This window comes from Portunus trituberculatus, chromosome 17 (assembly GCF_017591435.1).
Source record: "Portunus trituberculatus isolate SZX2019 chromosome 17, ASM1759143v1, whole genome shotgun sequence".
Lineage (NCBI taxonomy): Eukaryota > Metazoa > Arthropoda > Malacostraca > Decapoda > Portunidae > Portunus > Portunus trituberculatus.
The window spans coordinates 6,634,866-6,654,451 of record NC_059271.1 but is presented as its reverse complement, the minus strand read 5'-3'; the positions used below and the strand labels follow the sequence as shown (position 1 = coordinate 6,654,451).

General features: G+C 40.8%; 2 protein-coding genes across 4 annotated transcripts; both read left to right on the top strand.

Annotated features, from left to right (window-relative positions):
- Positions 1–1,799: 1,799 nt before the first annotated feature.
- LOC123505102 (pre-rRNA-processing protein TSR2 homolog) lies at positions 1,800–6,222 on the top strand. Of its 2 annotated transcripts, none has more exons than XM_045256151.1 (5): positions 1,800–2,105; positions 2,597–2,687; positions 3,387–3,478; positions 4,873–5,007; positions 6,047–6,222. In XM_045256151.1, the coding sequence occupies exons 1-5, from the start codon at positions 2,046–2,048 to the stop codon at positions 6,194–6,196; spliced, it is 528 nt and encodes a 175-aa protein (XP_045112086.1). In that variant the 5' UTR covers positions 1,800–2,045; the 3' UTR covers positions 6,197–6,222. The 2 variants fall into 2 exon arrangements, with proteins under 2 accessions (XP_045112086.1, XP_045112085.1); XM_045256150.1 differs by having other exon boundaries at positions 1,803–2,105; positions 6,044–6,222.
- Positions 6,223–7,313: 1,091 nt separating this feature from the next.
- On the top strand, positions 7,314–14,658 carry LOC123505101 (cyclin-dependent kinase 10-like). 2 transcript variants are annotated; one of them, XM_045256147.1, is made up of 9 exons: positions 7,314–7,605; positions 8,889–8,961; positions 9,168–9,342; positions 9,869–9,971; positions 10,210–10,309; positions 10,703–10,800; positions 11,421–11,550; positions 12,745–12,963; positions 13,190–14,658. In XM_045256147.1, the coding sequence occupies exons 1-9, from the start codon at positions 7,510–7,512 to the stop codon at positions 13,417–13,419; spliced, it is 1,224 nt and encodes a 407-aa protein (XP_045112082.1). In that variant the 5' UTR covers positions 7,314–7,509; the 3' UTR covers positions 13,420–14,658. The 2 variants fall into 2 exon arrangements, with proteins under 2 accessions (XP_045112082.1, XP_045112083.1); XM_045256148.1 differs by lacking the exon at positions 7,314–7,605 and adding an exon at positions 8,176–8,465.
- The last annotated feature ends 4,928 nt before the right edge of the window (positions 14,659–19,586 follow it).

Here is a 19,586-nt window from a genome sequence, read left to right as displayed (position 1 = left end):
TCTCTTCCATTCCAGTGGTACTCTCCCTTCCTTTCATGAGCTTGCAACCACTACCCAAATTGGTTCTAACAATTGATCTTTACATTCCTTTAGTGCCCAGCCTGACACACCATCTGGTCCCATCGCTTTTCTGACATCCAAATTTTCTAGTAGACTTCTATTTTCTTCTTTGTACTGCAAGCCTGTACAGTGCAATGTCCTATATACGTATTTGGTTCTGTAAAATCCTCTTCTTCAGTGAAAACAGTCTTGAAACTCGCATTCATTATTTCACTCATTTCCTCTGTTGTTTGGTATGTCTTCCTTCCTTTAACTATTCTTTCTTTATTCTTCATCTTATCATTTATATACTTGTAGAAAAGCTTGGGTTCATCTTCACTTTTTCAGCACCACATCTTTCTCACAGTTTCTATCTTCCTCTCTTCTTACTCTAACATATTCATTTCTAGTATCCTTATAATGCTGTCTGTTGCTTTCATTTCCTTCCTTTTTTAGTGTGTTCCAAGCTTTATCTTTTTCCTCTTATCTTCTATACATCTGCCATTGCACCAGGCTCGTTTACTCTTCTTTACTCTACTGAACGTATTTCCTCACTAGCTCGTTATACTTCTGTAAGAGTAATTCATATTTCCCTTGTACTGTCTTGCCGTTCATAATGTTCGTTCATTCTATGCCACCAAAAAATTGTCTTAACTTTTCAAAAATTTATCTTTCATAATTTAATCTCTCCTTCTTGTAGTCCTCTTCGGTCGCCTACTGGTCACCCAGCCAGTCTTCCCCATTACGGAGCGAGCTCAGACCTCATAGACCGATTTTCGGGTACGACTGAGACCACATCAACACACAACACACACCGGGAAAGCGAGGCCACAGCCCCTCGAGTTACATCCCGTACCTATTTACTGCTAGGTGAACAGGGGCCACACATTAAGAGGCTTGTCCATTTGCCTCGCCGCTTACCGGGACTCGAACCCGGCCCTCTCGATTGTGAGTCGAGCGTGCTAACCACTACACTATGTGGTGTGTGTGTGTGTGTGTGTGTGTGTGTGTGTGATTCACCTCGGTCGTCTGCTGGTCACCCAGCCAGTCTTCCCCATTACGGAGCGAGTTCAGAGCTCATAGACCGATCTTCGGGTAGGACTGAGACCACATAACACACTCCACACACCGGGAATGCGAGGCCACAACCCCTCGAGTTACATCCCGTACCTATTAACTGTTAGGTGAACAGGGGCCACACATTAAGAGACTTCCCATCTGCCTCGCCGTGTGTGTGTGTGTGTGTGTGTGTGTGATTCACCTCACCTCGGTCGTCTGCTGGTCACTCAGCCAGTCTTCCCCATTACGGAGCAAGCTCAGAGCTCATAGACCGATCTTCGGGTAGGACTGAGACCACAACACACTCCACACACGGGGACAGCGAGGCCACAACCCCTTGAGTTACATCCCGTACCTATTTACTGCTAGGGGGCTACACATTAAGAGGCTTGCCTATTTGCCTCGCCGCTTACCGGGATTCGAACCCGGCCCTCTCGACTGTGAGTCGAGCGTGCTAACCACTGAACTACGCGGTGTGTGTAATTCACCACCACCACGGTCGCCTGCTGGTCACCCAGCCAGTCTTCCCCATTACAGAGCGAGCTCAGAGCTCATAGACCGATCTTCGGTGTGTGTGTGTGTTTCCATGAGAGAGAGAGAGAGAGAGAGAGAGAGAGAGAGAGATCCTGTCGTTTGGTATGAAAAAAAAAAAAAAAAGTATACAAAACCAATGGAAAACATTTATCGTGGCGGTCCCTGAGCCTTTCTGACGTCACGGATGTAAACAAACACGACCATCCTTGTCTGAGCAGCCGAACACGGTGCGCCGCTACCACCGCCTCCACCACGGCGTGACCCGCTGCAGGACACGACACACGCACTTTCTGTACATCCCAACTGCCACCACTCCTCAGCAGCAGCTGAGGAAGGCAGAGGCCAGGCAGCATCCACTCTAGGAGAGCCTCCCACTGCCCTGCTATTCCTGCCACGTGCTCCCCGCCGCCACAATGCTGCCCACCTTCAAGAAGGCAGTGCAGATCACACTATCAAATTGGCCCGCGTTACAGGTAGGTAGTAATTCATACTTCCCCGGCCACGCCAAAGAAAACACTAACATTGTGTCAGATCCATCAAAACATCAAATCAAGCCACCCATGTGTTCCACTGCTCAGCATTCAATCAACCGCTGTTTCCTCAAGCTGCTGTTGCAACACCGATAACAAACTGAACCAGTGTTGTACCACTACCATGACCAGGATAATGGCCCAGTACTGATACTGCCCTACCACCATCATTGCTGCTGATGTACTGGAAGCATTTCTATTAAATTGTCTTCAAACTTGTGTCACTTCATGATTTACAAGTAGCAATAATTTATATCCAGTCATTGTAGAACTTCCAACTCCTGCTTAACAAATCATGTACAAGTAGTATGTGACACACACTGTTTAGACATTGCTGCTATCAGCAAAAAGTGAGCTGATAATTGTGATGTTTCAGAGATGGGCTGGTATATACTGACACTAGTCCCACTACATTGCTGTTCCTTCCTTCACAGTTTGCAGTGCAGCAGCAGGCAGGTGGGCCACAGAGTGCAGCCATAGCAGAGTGGATGGTGGGAGTTACTGAACAGTATTTTTATGACAATGGTGAGTATGTGGTGACTGCAGCCTCCCACATCACACACACAGTGCATTACTTGGTGAGGCTACAACATAACAATGCTAGGCTCCTCTACTTATCATACATTGACTTTAATCTGTATGATTTTACTCCTTTTTTCATCACTTATATTACAGTCTGTGTTCTTGAAGGCTTTGTTGGTATAGATGAAGTAAATCAGTGGTTTTCTTTTACTGATGTACCTACAATTTTTTTTCTTTATTTGCATTTATCTATCTAACTTATATTAGATTTACATACATTACTTTGTCCTTTTGTGTCACTGCAGTTACTTGACATTAAACAGAGTTGCAACTTGAAGCTTTATGACTGGGAATTGCTGATGTTTTAATAGCAGTGCCATGTTCTGGAAATCATAGATTCACATGAGAGAATTGAATATAATGAACAGGATGCAGTATTACTATCCTGTTATGAAAACTGCAATTTCAAGAAAAGTGACACTGATATGTGGTAAAAGTAATGAAAGTCTTATGGTTTGTTAACTATCATAGGTCACCCAGACTAATATGATCAAAAGTTATTAAATTTTGTAAATATCCTGCTTGTCAAGACCAATCTGTCTGAGCTTAACACCCCAGCTAACCTCAGTATTAATGTATGAAATAGTATTATCATTCTTTTTTTGTAACATCTTTAAAAATTGTGATTGTTCCCACCCACAGAGGACCTTGAGGCAGAGGAGGTGGCTGACTACCTGGCAACAATAATGGACCAGGAACTCAACACAATGGTGGAAGATGAGTCTGATGTTGAGGTAAACAGATGCTCTTGTTATTTTTTCTAGTACTGTTTCTTTATACTGCAAATTCATAACCACCACAGACACCACTTCCTCTATACAGCAGAAGACAAAAGTTATGGGATGTCACATGATGAGACAACACATGATCAAATTAATAATGTCAGTTCTGCCTTACTGAATGAATACAGAGAAATTACCAGCTTGGCAACTTCCTCACACACGATGCACCCACTGTGATCTACTTAATGGTCAATTCTTAATGTATTGCAGGTAGAAAAAAAGAAAAAAACATCATCCTGCATGTCTGTACAAGTGTGACTTTTCCTAATTTGAGTGATGCCTTTTGGATCTTGTATTTGCCTGCTGGAGCATGTTACATCTATCTCAACATAAAATTAGTCAAATTTATGCTTTGCTTAAAGTCAGGCTTATTCAGGAAAGCAGTGTGCCTTGGCATATTGGTGAGTGTTGGCTGCAGCAACACTCAGCTGTCAGCAATAATAAAACACTGATCCACTTGTCAAAAACATGGTGTGCTAAAGTGCATTTCACAGTTAGATTGATCAGTATACCACATGAACTAGAGGAAATACTCAGTTTTACTATGTACCTAATTTATGTATCTCTTACAGCAGTGTCTTCTTTTTAATAAAGGACTTTGGTGTCCCTTCATGTAGTTACTGTAGTTGTTCCCCCCATGGCACATTGTAAAAAGGCTCTGTTTTGCCAAGGAATACATTCACTGGCCCTTAGAGAATGTATGGGCCATAATGTGGAGTAACAAAAACCCAGTATTTGAAACACAGCTTGCTGAAGTTTGTTGCTCAAAAGAATCAGACAAGTGTGACTCAAACTTTACAGCAATAGTGGTAAAAGATCTAGCTGTAGTTATGGTTTGGCAGCATATTCTTATCAGGACATTTACAATTTTGTATTTGTTGAAAATTCTTTGAGAGTGTGAACAGTGAGCAATGGAATTTATATATTACTACATGTTAATTTTTTATGATGGCATGATTATCACAGACTGCAGATTAACAGCCAGAAGAATTTTTGTAACTTCTATGGTACAATAAAGATGCTATCACCATCACCACCATTTCATCTACACTGCATTAATATAAGCTACACACACTATCAACAGCATAAGCTTTATAGAGCAAGTACTACCATTGCCATGACCACCAATTATTTAATATAACATGCACACAATCACCATTAATTTCTTTTCCTGTGCTTAAACACAGTAAAGAGTTCTACAAAAGGCACAGATGACTGACCACAGCACACTTTGCATAACACACACTTGATATGCTTTGCATAAAAACTATGCATTATAAATTTTATCATCAGCTATATGTCTAAATAAAGTTGCTAGATAACTCAACATTTCTTGTTTGTGTCAGGTTGGGCAGTGTTTGTGTCGCTTCTACCGACTGTGTGTGGAGGGGAGTGATGCACAGGTGCTGGATGACCTGTCAAAGATCCCAGTAGGCATGCCATCCTTCAGAGTCCAAGATCTTTGTGAAGAGGAAGAAGAGGTGAGTCATTTGCAATATTTCTTTTCATTGTAGACTCAGTAATTAGTAAGTACTTTTTTCTTTAACTCTCTCTCTCTCTCTGCTACTAATGTTTAAACACAGCTGATGAATTCTGCATATGTGACTGGCTGCAAGTGACTATAATGTCTGTACGTATTTGATTAGGCAGGCCAGTTGAATTCCTTGAACTGCTGTGTTAAATGTATGTGCACCCCAACAGAATACTCCCTTAAGGTGAAAGAGAGTTTTGAGAGTTCACTTCAGTGTACCCTCTAGCTCAAGGCTCTCCAAACTATGGCCCGCGGGCCACATCCAGCCCGCCACATAATTTCATCTGGCCTGCTAAACAAATCCCTGTGTCGTGGCCTTGAAAAAATAATTATCGCACGACTGGCATCACTGAATTATTCAAAGCTGGGGCTGCTGACTGGTGGCGCTCAGCCCGAGTCAGTTTCCCTCTCTCTCGATAGTGTGACGCACAGATACTAATACTGGTAGGTATATGCTGTGCATTACAACCAATCAGTTGTGTATAACTGTATATTGTATGTGAAATCTAACTATCAAGCAAATTTGTCTGATGATCATTTGAAATCAATTCTTACAATTGACTCATCTAATCTGGAACCTGATTTCAATGAAATTTTGAAGTCAAAACGACAGTATCATTCGTCACACTAATTTGGTTGCATAAAACTAAATGCAGGAATCTATTTAGTTTACCTGATTTTTTCCAACAAGATATGTTTTAATTTTTCCATGTTTATACTCTAATGTTTGAGGAAATTAAATTACTGGCACTGATTTAGTTTTTTTTTTTTTTTTTTTTCATTTTTTTTCCTTTGGCCCACATAAATGTGGGAAATATATAATGTGGCCCTTACATTGAAAAGTTTGGAGACCCCTGCTCTAGCTGATCATATTGAAAGATTCTTTAGAGGTACACTAAGGGAGAGTTGTGAACATTTTTAAGGATAAGGATAAAGATAAGGAAAATCATAATCTATAAATAAGTTACTTTCAATTTCCTCCCCAGCAGTCAGACAAACCCCCTCAACTAGTGGATCGCCTGGGTGCCCTGCAGCTGGCCGAGGCACCACCCAGGCCTGAGCCAGAGCCTCGGACAGCAGAGCAGCTGAGGGATGAGGCGGAGGGGTGGACGATGGTACAGAGAAGGAAACACAAGTGATGATGGTAATAAATAGTATTGGTTGAGAAGTGCATTTGTGCTTATCCTTTGTTGTTTACTCTATATCTACATCACTTGGTAACAGCATACACTATACATGTACTTACTTCTCATGATACCTCTGCTGTGTTAATAGTATATGCAATTACATATGAGAAAGGAATATTTACATTTTACACTAATGAAACTGAAATTTAATGACAGATTCCAAGATACTTTACCGGTAATACGAGCATCACACAATGGGAATAAGGTCTTGGTGAAAATGCTTACTGCCCAAATTGCATAAATTGACAACAGCATGAAAGTACTGCAGATCATTGGAGCACCTTGAATAAATGGCAATTTGTGAGAAAATGGGCTGTGCATTTCATTCTTTTAAATTTAAAAAAAAGTTAACATTCCTGAAGGCAAGAAAGAGAGGCCAAATATACAACATGATGGGCCCTTAGAGCCTTTGGTTAACACTTGGGCTGTGTGCAACATTTCTCAAGTTGAAAAGTCTCAAAACTTAAAAACTATCCATTTGCGACAGAAATGATGTAGAATATCAATCCATTTATTACATACCTCACCAGGAAAAAAAAAAAAAAAAGCCATAGGTGAAATTATTTGGTTGGGTGAAACAACATTGACCTTGCTCATTTTTTCTTTTTGAGGAACACAAGCTCTTCAAAGATGATTTCATATTGTACCTTCATTCTCATACAATGTAAAGAATTTGATTCATCATAAAGGGAAAGTTAAGGATCATATTAAAAAAAAAAAAATCACCGACTCAAATTTGACATTTTAAGCCAAATCCGGCTCAATAACAGCCGCGGCAAATTAAGGAAAAAATTTGTCTTTGTTTCTTTTTAAAATCGTAGAAAACTGGCAGTGCGACTTTTCTTTGTCCGACTTTTTAAAAACTACTTTGCGACTTGAAAGTTCATGCGGCAAAGTCCCAAAGTAATTTCGTGTTCTGCTCTTTGCTCTACTTATATTTTTGCTCACAATATTACAAGATACATTTTGCTATTTTCTATATGATTTTTTTTTTTTTTTTTTTTCAGTAGTCTTCTTTACTTTTAAAGTGTAACAGTGCGGTGTAGGTGTTCTGCATCATGAAGATCAGGATCACTGAGTGAAGCATGCTTAAACAAAACAAACGCCGCCACAGCAAAAGACACCCGCGCGGCCTGCAGCACAGGGCTACCACTCCACTATACACTACACACTCTAGTCACTAGTGGTTTGTGACGCGCCACCCACCATGCCTTAGCACGCCAGCCCACATGCTCTTAGCGGCCTGAGAAAGAGCTATCACGAAGATGGCAGAGCGTGGCGAGAAGAGTTCGTCCTCCAAAAAGACTGGACTGGTCTCCTTCCTCACAGGCAAACCCATCGAGATCCCTGAGAAACACCTGGTGCGCCCTCCCTAACACTGTGTACTGTCACTACTGTGCACCACACCCCGCCACACACTAGTCTCTGCTTACTTATTTCCACACTGACATTTTTCTTCTTCTCAGTTTCCCCCCTCTGTAAAATTTCATCGTTTACTTATTTGCTTAATATGTGAACCAAAATCTTGCTCAGCGTTGCATTATGATCATAGTGCTGTCATATATTATCCCTGAGGAAGCAATGCAAAAGGGAAATAAGTCCAGCACAAGGGTCTTTCATTGGCAAAAAAAAAAAAAAAAAAAAACTGGGAAGGGCCATGACCGTGCCAGGGTTTCCTACACTCTGCCAGCCCTCTGTGTATACTGCTTGTTGTGCCATTTCCCGTCTGTATCATACTGTTATCTGTAGCACACATTGGATATTAAGGAATGCTCTATAAATACCTGTGATTGATAAATTGAGGTAAAAAGGCATCAGTATGATAATCTATAAAGAAATTCTAAGAATGAAAATGTCTCTCATGTGGTGATGTAGCAGCTGCCACCTGTCCTCTCACAAAAAAAAAAAAAAATAAATAAATAGACAGATGAGAAAATAAGATAATGGCATTTCTTTTGTAAATGTAACAACCATTAAAACAACTTAAATCTTATTAGTCTAGTATGTGGACATTATTATGTGCTCTTAGACTTAATTCAGCAACAGCCTTCCCCATAAAGTTTGAGAGTGCTAAGATAAGACTGGCATACATACAGGAATGCTCTTGACAGTTGCTGCTCTGCGTCCTGAGAGGAGGAGCTTTAATGTTTTTTTATGGTAATCAAGATCTTTTGTTCTGCACATGAAAGTTCTCCAGTTTTCTCAGTTTTTATGGAAGTCTGTAAGTAAACATGTAAAATCAGACCAAAGTAGTACTCAACCTTAGATCCTACTCCTATCTACAGACACACCCTGAGCTTCTGTCTGTCCAGAGAGATGTAGATATTACTTCATAGTCATTCTTATTACACAGATTTTGGGTTTCATCCTTGATGATTAATTGTCATTTACTCTAATAAATGAAAAGATAGTCAGTTATTTGCTTAATTTGATGTAACCTATGTGGAAGTAGAAGAGTGCAATTTTTTTTTTTCTATTTTCCAAATTTCAGTAACCTGTCACCCATCAGTATTGCACCATTCCACTTTGATTTACTTAAAGAATACATACTCCTCACACCCTCCATGACTCAATACTGCATATCTCTCCTCATTACATGTAGCAAGTTGAATACAAATATTATTAAATATGTTTTATCTTTCAGTTTGGAAAATGCAGATTTGTTGGAGAATTTGAAAAACTCAATCGCATTGGAGAAGGAACCTATGGTGTTGTCTGTGAGTATTGTTTCTTCCTTACAATCATGTACTGGTGCTCAGGGCTATATAACACTTAAATGGAAACATTTTCAGAATAACTGCTCTTCTCAGATCATTTGTCTTTTTAAATCATCTTGCTTTACAATTAGAAGCTAAAAGCAAACATGGAAAGAGATGTGGTAGCTATAACTAGATTTTTTAAAACTAATACACATCACTGTTAGATCGAGCTCGGGACACAAAGTCCAGTGATATTGTGGCCCTCAAGAAGATGCGGATGGAGAAGGAGAAGGATGGGATGCCAATATCTGGATTGCGGGAAATCATGCTGCTTCAGGCATGCAATCACCCCAACATTGTGTGTCTGAAGGAGGTGGTGGTTGGCCGCAGTCTTGAAAGGTACACTTAGATGCTGAACATACTGTAATATCCTCTTGAAGCTTATCACATTCCTCTATGCCTTTATTTTCTTGTCTTTAACTCTGTGTAATAATAATAGTTTAATGTGGCCATGAGAATTGTAAACCTGTTATATAAATTGTGCTATAGTTTTTGTTCAACTTGTAATCAGCATCAGGTTACAGTCATGAAACAGGTCTCAGGAAATTTTTATGTGGACATTTTTTCTTAAAACTTATTGAGAAACAGTTGATCAATCACAATGTAATTTTTATAAACATTGTCATCAGTAAATTTGTTTTATATTTATATTCAGTAGTTTTCATAATGAAAATTTTATAATCAGTTTAATAGCAAACCACAATTTGTTCACTTCACTAATAAAAGTAACAATAAAAAAAAAAAAAAAATCAACTTTATAGTAACCAGTGCAGTGCATTGAAGCATGTGCTGTGGCTTTCTCTGCAGCACTGAGTCACTCTTATAGGCAGAGTGTGCAGGGATAAATGAGGCTTTCTTTTGACAGCATCTTCCTGGTGATGGAGTATTGTGAGCAGGACTTGGCCAGCCTCCTTGACAACATGCAGAAGCCATTCCTTGAGACACATGTGAAGTGCATCATGATGCAGGCAAGTTGTGAGATTTGTGTCTGGCTTCATGCAACTTAACTTGAAATAGTGCAAATTCTCTCTTGCAAAAGACATTTATGGCAAATCAGAATATACAGTAATGTTAATGCCTTACTATGAATTGCCATCTTTGGGAAATATTGTTTTTAAGCTGCAGAAGATTTTTATGGTTCATTGACATATCATTTGTCTTGGATGTAAATGAATTATCTTTACCTAATATGTCCTGCATCAACAGGTCTTCAAGGGACTTGCTTACCTACACAAGAAGGAAATTGTGCACCGAGATGTCAAAGTATCAAACCTCCTCCTCACCAACATGGGAACCATCAAGATTGGTACAGTCACTTCACTCTTCACTATTTCCTTCCCAGTAATTTTTGTCCAAGCAACACAACATGATAGTAAAATTGTTATGCAGAAAGGCAATTAGAAAAAAGAAACATTAAACAAATAAGGAATCAATTTTCATACTTGCTAGGAAACATTTGTTGATTAAGTATTTTTGTGAGCAACACTAATGCCTAGAGAAACACACATAGTAGCTATTCAAGATTCATACAACTCCAGTCTGCCCTATAGGAAACAACCGCCTTTAACTCTCACTTATTTGATCTTATCATTTTGCTTTAACAAATATTATATCACTATTTCCTGTATAATATTATTCCTGTGTACGGTGCCACTTGGCTTGGCTAATGTAGAATCTTGACTCTATCAATCATCCTCAGCGGACTTTGGCTTGGCACGAGAGTTGGGCCACCCAATGTCTCCTATGACGCCCCAGGTGGTGACTCTGTGGTACCGCGCCCCAGAGCTGCTCTTCCAGGCAAGTGGAACTAATATTTTCTTGGTTACCACTTTTCTTTTTATTCCTTGCTATTTCTCTATCAATCTCTCTCTCTCTCTCTCTCTCTCTCTCTCTCTCTCTCTCTCTCTCTCTCTCTCTCTCTCTCTCTCTCTCTCTCTCTCTCTCTCTCTCTCTCTCTCTCTCTCTCTCTCTCTCTCTCTCTCTCTCTCTCTCTCTCTCTCTCTCTCTCTCTCTCTCTCTCTCTCTCTCTCTCTCTCTCTCTCTCTCTCTCTCTCTCTCTCTCTCTCTCTCTCTCTCTCTCTCTCTCTCTCTCTCTCTCTCTCTCTCTCTCTCTCTCTCTCTCTCTCTCTCTCTCTCTCTCTCTCTCTCTCTCTCTCTCTCTCTCTCTCTCTCTCTCTCTCTCTCTCTCTCTCTCTCTCTCTCTCTCTCTCTCTCTCTCTCTCTCTCTCTCTCTCTCTCTCTCTCTCTCTCTTCTCTCTCTCTCTCTCTCTCTCTCTCTCTCTCTCTCTCTCTCTCTCTCTCTCTCTCTCTCTCTCTCTCTCTCTCTCTCTCTCTCTCTCTCTCTCTCTCTGCAATAACAGTAATAATGATGATAAAGATGACAATGATGATCCTAACACCTCTGGGTTGTGCTGCAGACCAAGACACAGACCTCAGGAGTGGACATGTGGGCTGCTGGCTGCATCCTTGGTGAGCTACTCCTCCACAAGCCACTCCTGCCCGGCAAGTCTGAGATTGACCAGATCAACCTCATCATTGACCTCCTGGGTGTGTATGTCTGTCATTTCATCCTCCACTAGTGCCTGTCAAACCCTATACTCCAGCACACCATAAAACTAACTAATGATTGTTGTAGAGATGAATAAGATGGTTTTCAGTGTAGGGAAAGATGGTGGTGGCGTGGCGTAGTGGATAGGATGGTGAACGTGGGATCGGGCAGACGTTCACGCGTAGGTTTGAATCTCACCACTTACAGCCTTAAACACTTTGCCACTTGTCAAGTGGTTTAAAGTTACCTACATGTCACCATGATTCCCAGATTCTAGGTAGTTACACCCAAGATGAGCTTGGGTGGTGATATGGGCCCTAATATGGGTACCACCATAAATAAAATTGCCTGTGCTGCTAATGGGCGGAAGTTGAACAGCACCTCCTACATACTTCAAGTGAGCCTACAGGCACCATAGACCTTAATGTTAAAAAAAAAATATATATATATATATATATATATATATATATATATATATATATATATATATATATATATATATATATATATATATATATATATATATAATATATTCAACCTACAGGTAATCACTAACATACTAGACACTTATATTTTTTTTTTAAATGCTGCATATTAATTTTGTACTTTGTGGCTCTGATAAATGTAGGTGATATTGTTCATTAAGATATGATAAACACAAACTTTAAAGGACTGAATTTTTAGGAAGACCAAAAGGGAATTGAAGAAACAGGAGTAAGTTGTTAAGAGTCTTAAGCTGAGAGTACATGTAAAGGATTATAAACAGATGGAGATGGGATTGTCTTAGATGTTCTTTTAGCTACCTCAGTGAAGCTTGACTGTTCCTGATAACAGCGATCATGCTTCCTTTGCTGTACCGGAATGGGCATCACCAATATTGACTGTAATATTAACGAACCAGATTCTCCCCACATCAGAAATGGAAACAAGTAACTTCACTCTACAAACATTCTATCCACAAGACTCCTCAACCATAAAAGAATCTCTCTCTTGGTCAATTAAGTCACATCAGAAATATTTACTACATCAAGAAGTATTCTTAGTAAGATTTTCACATAGGAATCTCCATTGGTGGAATTGACACAGAAACACCCCTCAGTAATAACACCTACATTGGCTATACTGCAACACTAAGCACCAAACATCAATAGTAACACCAGCAGTGACAACCAAGCATCTATCTGCCTCACCAGGTACTCCCAATGACAACATCTGGCCAGAGTTCTCACAGCTGCCAGCCATTGAGAATTTCACCCTCAAGTCTCAGCCGTATAACAACCTCAAGACTCGCTTCCCCGGCCTCTCCCCCTCCGGCCAGCGTCTCCTCAACTTCCTCTTCATGTACGACCCCAAGCGCCGTGCTACCGCCTCTGAGTGCCTTGAGAGCTCATACTTCAAGGAACATCCCCTGCGTGCGTGTTTATTTCATTGTATTTGTACTAGCTTGGTTCATCCTTAGTGTGTTCTGTTTTTTTCAATACTGTGTTGTCTGGTTTCTCTTGTGTCTGTGATGTTTTAGCACACATGATTTATATTGGTCATTTATTACATCACTAAACCAAATACTCATTAAACAAACAGAATCAACTAATGGAAATAACATCCAGTTGTATTAAAACACTCCACTTCTCCACCCAGCCTGTGACCCGAGGATGATGCCAACCTTCCCTCAGCACCGCAACCTCAAGCAGTCCCAGGGGCAGCCACAGGGTACAATAGCAGCTGGCGTTTCAGCTCCTGGACTGACCCAAATGTTCTCCGGGGCAGCAGCAAACCTCTACCCTCAGGACCGTGTGTTGGCAGACCCAATAGCTTCCTCTTCCAAGATGGGCATCAATGAGATGTTTGGTTCTCTTGCGCGGAGATAGCATGCTTTTTGGAATTGTAACCATCCTCCTGTCTCTCTTTCTCTCTTCCTCTTTCCTCTTTTCACATTGTGTCTGTTTTTCTAGAGGGAAGTAATTATCACCTCTCTTTTCTTTCTTCTTGCTCTTTCTTCTTTTCCTTGGACCCTATTTGTTTGATTCACTAGAAAAGGAAGTTTTTGTAATTATAATTTCTTCTCTCTCTTTACCTCCTGTTTTTCCTGCTTTCTCTTTCTCCATAAAAATCCCTGGAGATGCTTATCATCCCATATTTATTTCCTTTTTCTCTTTGTTTTCCATAGTAATTCACATTTCTCTATTCTCATTCCTTCTTCCTTTAGTCATTCTTGGAGTTCCAGTTTATCCTACTCTTTTCATCTTTTACTGTTGTTCACTTTTCTTGGTGTTATTTCCTTGTTTTCTTCTTGTCAAGTCCTTAGTTATATTTTTGTCACTTCCTTGTCTTCAACTTGGCATCCCTTCCTTCCTTGATCCTTTCCTTAAGACTTTTATTTTTGTAACTAGTATAGTCTGTTTCACTTCCTTTGTAGTTTCCCTACCCTATAACACTCCAGCTCTCCTTTCCTTTCCTCTGCAACTACAGTTTTCCTTTCCTTAAACTCTACAGCTCTCTTTCTCCACTTTTTTTTTTTCTTTTATTGTAGCTTCCCTTCTTCCTTCCTTTGACAGTGTCTTTTCCTCTCAATTCTCCAGCTCCCTTTTCCTTTCCTTTTTGCCACTATAATTTCCTTCCCATAAAACCTCTACAGCTCTTTCTCCCTCTTTTTTATTGTAGCTTCCCTTCTTCCTTTGACAGTGTGTCTCTTCCTCTAAACACTCCAGCTCTCTTTCCCTTTCAACTCACTGAAAGAAGATATTCAGATATATGCACACTAGTGGTTGTGGACATTATAAAAAGTGCTGGAGCTCAGTGGGAATTACAAAGACTTGCCATGGTAATGTGTGTGAAGTCACCATATGAAGCACTACAATGTTTCACTGCTGCAACTGTGTCTTCATCTTGGTATCGAGTGTGACTTTGTGATTTATATTTTAGGTATGTGAATAAAGTACTAGTTGGTATGTATCATTCTCTATAGACACTGAGATATGAGAATAAAAAGAAGAAAAAAGAATTGAGTGTTTTGTCTTATACCTATGCCAAAAAAGAAAAAAGAATGATTAGACTATGAGAAAGCATTATATCTAAGGGAAAATATAAATATCTCTCATATCTTAAAATATATGTTTCTATGAACCCAAGATAGTTGCCATTAATAGCTATCATATCACCATCATCATCATGATCATTTAGAGAGGTTGGATAGGTAATGATGACTTCCACAACTAGCAATCTTGTTCTTATGTTCTATTCCCATTAATAGCTATCATCTATAGAGTTCATTCATTTACCTCATAGGGTTACATTCCTCAACTTCCCTTGTGTACTGCCAACTAAACTGTGACTGTGCATCCTCAGCAAACATTGGTTACTATTACTATCGTGATTATTGTTATTACTATTATTATTATTATTATTATTATCATTATTACTATTATTCATTTTTTAATTTTCTCTTCCATTTTTAGACTCAATTAGTTAATGGTTCCCTCAATTTTCTTTAGGATTTTTTTTCTACTGTTTTCAACCTAGATTTTGTTTTCTCTATAACACACACGTTAGCTCAGTGGTTAGAGCGCTGGCTTCACAAGCCAGATGACCGGTGTTCGATTCCCCGGCCGGGTGGAGATATTTGGGTGTCTCCTTTCACGTGTAGCCCCTGTTCACCTGGCAGTGAGTAGGTACGGGATGTAAATCGAGGAGTTGTGACCTTGTTGTCCCGGTGTGTGGTGTGTGCCTGGTGTCAGGCCTATCCGAAGATCGGAAATAATGAGCTCTGAGCTCGTTCCGTAGGGTAACGTCTGGCTGTCTCGTCAGAGACTGCAGCAGATCAAACAGTGAAACACACACACACATAGAGAGAGAGAGAGAGAGAGAGCAAGTAGTGGTGGGCAAGTACCGCTAATTTCAGTACCGGTACGTACCGGTACAAAAGAAACCGTTACCGATACTACCGGTACACACACACACACACACACACACACACACACACACACACACACATATATATATATATATATATATATATATATATATATATATATATATATATATATATATATATATATATATATATATATATATATATATATATATATATATATATATATATATATATATATATATATATATATATATATATATACACACACACACACACATGTGTGTGTGTGTGTGTTGTGTGTGTGTGTGTGTGTGTGAAATTGCAATTTAAATATCTAGCATTTATCATTTCTATCTACATAAAGCAAATCACACAGCTCTTTCATAAATATTTTTGTTAAAAAAAAAAAAAAAATATATATAAATAAGACACACGGCCGTCTTCATAATATATTGTGGTTCGCTTTTAAAACTGATGGGAAATACCTAAATTATAGCAAACTAACATGAAACAAATAATTCGTAATGGTATGAATTGAGTGCTATGCAGCAGCAGCAGTAGTAGAAGTAGAAATGCAATGGTAAAATGCCGGCCAACTGCAGTGTTACTGCACAGCCAGACCGCCAAACCGCCACCCGTCCCGGCAACCGATCCGCCGAGTGGTGCTGACACATTATTCATTCTTAGCGGTAGGAAGCAGCAGAGTCCCGGCACAGACGCTAGACGGTACAAGCGTCAAACGGTACCGGAAATGATGCCGGCACATTCAGTCGTACCAGTACAGACGCGTCTCGCCGAGCTACCGAGACCACGCCGACGCGCCAGGGCAGCCAGTCGGTACCAGTGTGGAGCGGTACCGATAATGACTCAATGTTACCGTCTTATCCATCACCGCTCGCCTTGAGCCACCTCCACGCTGTATACAATTTGCTCAGTACTGTTTCGGCTATTTACCGGTACGAAAAATTTTACCAGTACAGTACCGTTAAGGCTGGTACCGGTACTGGTACCGGAACTTGCCCACCAGTCCGTGAGCCGTGGTGCACTTGGCAGGACAAGGCGCTGGCCGTGAGGGACAGTGAGTGGTGGAGATGAAGATACCGATAATAGTGATATCTATAGTAGCGAAGAGAATATTGTGTGTGTAGCCTCTCAGTAATCAGAGGTTAACTATTTAAACATGGTTGAGGACACAAAGTGGACAGTGGAGTGTGGGCGCCTGCTAGTGACACGGGCAGCCGCCGCCGAGCAGTCTTTGGCTAACGTAAGTAATATATTGGTGTAACTCATCATTTCACGGTGGTGCCATGTCATAACCTAACGTTGGTAACCTCCAGGACAACATATCAGTGAACTAACACCTGCACATACTTATAAAACCAAATAATTCAAATCTTGAAAACGTAAACAAACCGATCCCTGACCCGCCGCCTCTCTCTCAGCCATTATCTGCCTCATCTCTCACTCATTACAGGCCAGACAGGTCACAAAGTGGAGCCATAGGCCTAATCTTTCATGTCAGTTGTTGAGATATATCCGCAATTACCTGATTTGTGTGCTATGGAGGCTCAGTGAGAAGAAGCGGGCCTACCCATGACGTCACGAGCCCCAGGCTGTGACGTCATCACCAGCTCCCGCCCAAAATGCCGGTCCCAGATGCTCGACTTCCACTATTATTTATATTTGTCTCAGTTCATTTATTTCGAGTCACAAGTGCCTTTTAAGGGTTTCTAATGATAGTTCGCAGTGTTTTACGTGTCTTCCATGCTTGAGTTGAGTGAAGTACGGTGATGTAGAGGGTGTTTATGACTTGAATGGGAGGGCCAAAATACGCTAAAATTTTTACCTCCGCTATCTGTGATTTTTTATTTGAGGTTGTAGCGAAGTGTTTGTGTTTTCAAAAGATGGTTTATCATGAGAAAAGTGTGCAAGGCTCCTGAGAAGTTAAAGATGTGGACTTTAAGAATGATATGTAGTCCTGTTAATATTGTAAACAACGTCATTTTTAAATATTATTTTTCTAATAGGGCGAGTTGCCAGGTTTTGATATATCGAAATGATAGTCATAATTTTTGAAAAACGTTATCGATTCAGTTGAATGAAATTGGTGGGCTTTGAAATTGTGTTTAAGCAAGTCGAAGTTCTAATACTTTATTTAGTATATTTTTGAGCTATTTTTATTATTCCTTTTCTCGGCAATGTTTTTGTATTTTAGAAGTTAGTTTCGATTGATAACGAGTCAGAATTTTTATAACATTCGTGTCCAGCTGCCTTTTTGGGAATCCTCATTTTCAAAATGATTTGCGTAACGAATATATGTGACGTCATCAAGGGAGGGCCGACCCCCACCCCCGGCTGGACCCAGGCCGATACCTGGCTCCAGGCCCGAGGGTGTGGGGTGTGTGTGTGTGTGTGTGTGTGTGTGTGTGTGTGTGTGTGTGTGTGTGTGTGTGTGTGTGTGTGTGTGTGTGTGTGTGTGTGTGTGTGTGTGTGTGTTATCTTTCGTTATGAGGGAGCCCACCAGCTGGAACCACTGACACCCAGCTCCCAGCTGGAGGGTGTTGGAGGGGAAGGTGGCTGTGTGTGTGTGTGTGTGTGTGTGTGTGTGTGTGTGTGTCATTTTCTTTCATGGTACTTAGCGTGTGTGTGTGTGTGTGTGTGTGTGTGTGTAATTCACTATGGTCGCCCGGTAGTCACCCAGCCAGCCTTCCCCATTACGGAGCAAGCTCAGAGCTCATAGAGCGATCTTCGGATAGGACTGAGACTGTGTGTGTGTGTGTGTGTGTGTGTGTGTGTGTGTGTGTGTGTGTGTGTGTGTGTGTGTGTGTGTATCTTTCGTTATGAGCCCACCAGCTGGAGCCCACCAGCTGGAACCACTGACACCCAGCTCCCAGCTGGAGGGTGTTGTGGAGGGACAACAAGGTCACAACTGTGTGTGTGTGTGTGTGTGTGTGTGTGTGTGTGTGTGTCAATCCCCGTGTGTGTGTGTGTGTGTGTGTGTGTGTGTGTGTGTGTGTGTGTGTGTGTGTTCACTGTGGTCGTGTGATTCACTATGGTCGCCCGTAGTCACCCAGCCAGCCTTCCCATTACGGAACAAGCTCAGAGCACATAGACAGATCTTCGGATAGGACTCAGACTGTGTGTGTGTGTGTGTGTGTGTGTGTGTGTGTGTGTGTGTGTGTGTGTGTGTTATTTCACCGTTCTGTATACGTTTCATCTCTGGCGTCCCTCTTTATTATCCTAGTCTGTCAACACAAACTGCAAGTAATAGCGTATAGCGAAATGTGTCCTATTCTTAGCGCTTATTGAGCAAGGGGAAGCTATGATATGTAGGAAACACATAGCCCGGAGCAAAGCAAGGTGCCTCTATCGCCTCGCCTCGCCCCGCCGTGTTAACCCCTGCAGTAACATGACGTGTTTTCATATTTATTCTGGCTATTACTCAATGATTTTATACAGCTTCACAAACTTATGTGGGGATTAAAATAGTGAAAACTGGCCATTAATCTCTGACACCGTAGACCCTTCTTATTGTAAGCAAAATCATCTAATCACACACAAACTATCGTAAAAATGCCACTTAAGGGATTAGACTCGACTCACTCAGACGCCCATAACTGAGTGCATGGCGGTAATTCAGTGCTGGAGATCTTAATGACAACAGTGCCCACAGAGATAGATTGAGAGTTTATGGACGACAACAGTAACAACACAGCGCCTTGTTTTCACCCGACATGTTTCCACTTTCCATCGTCGTTCGTGGAGTGGCTGGCGAGAACAAATCAAGGTTCCTCGCAATTCTTTTACCTTGATTTTTGGGTTTGATTAGGCGATTTTATTGACATTAGGAAGGGTCTATGGAGGTCAGAAGATTAATGGCTGGAGTCTTCACTATTTTAATCCCCCACATAAGTTTCTGAAGCTGTATAAAATCACCAAATAGCAGAATGCATAGGAAACGCGTCCTGGTACTGAAGGGGTTACGGCAACGCACACCCTAAATAGCTTTGATACTAGTTAACCCCAATGAATAAGTGTATGCAAGTCACTGTGTGTGCTTGAGATCTTACTGAAAACAATGCCTACACATCAAATTGTTTTCACCTATTACATATTTCCACTTGTATCGCTGCACGTGAATGGAATAGCTCTCTCTCTCTCTCT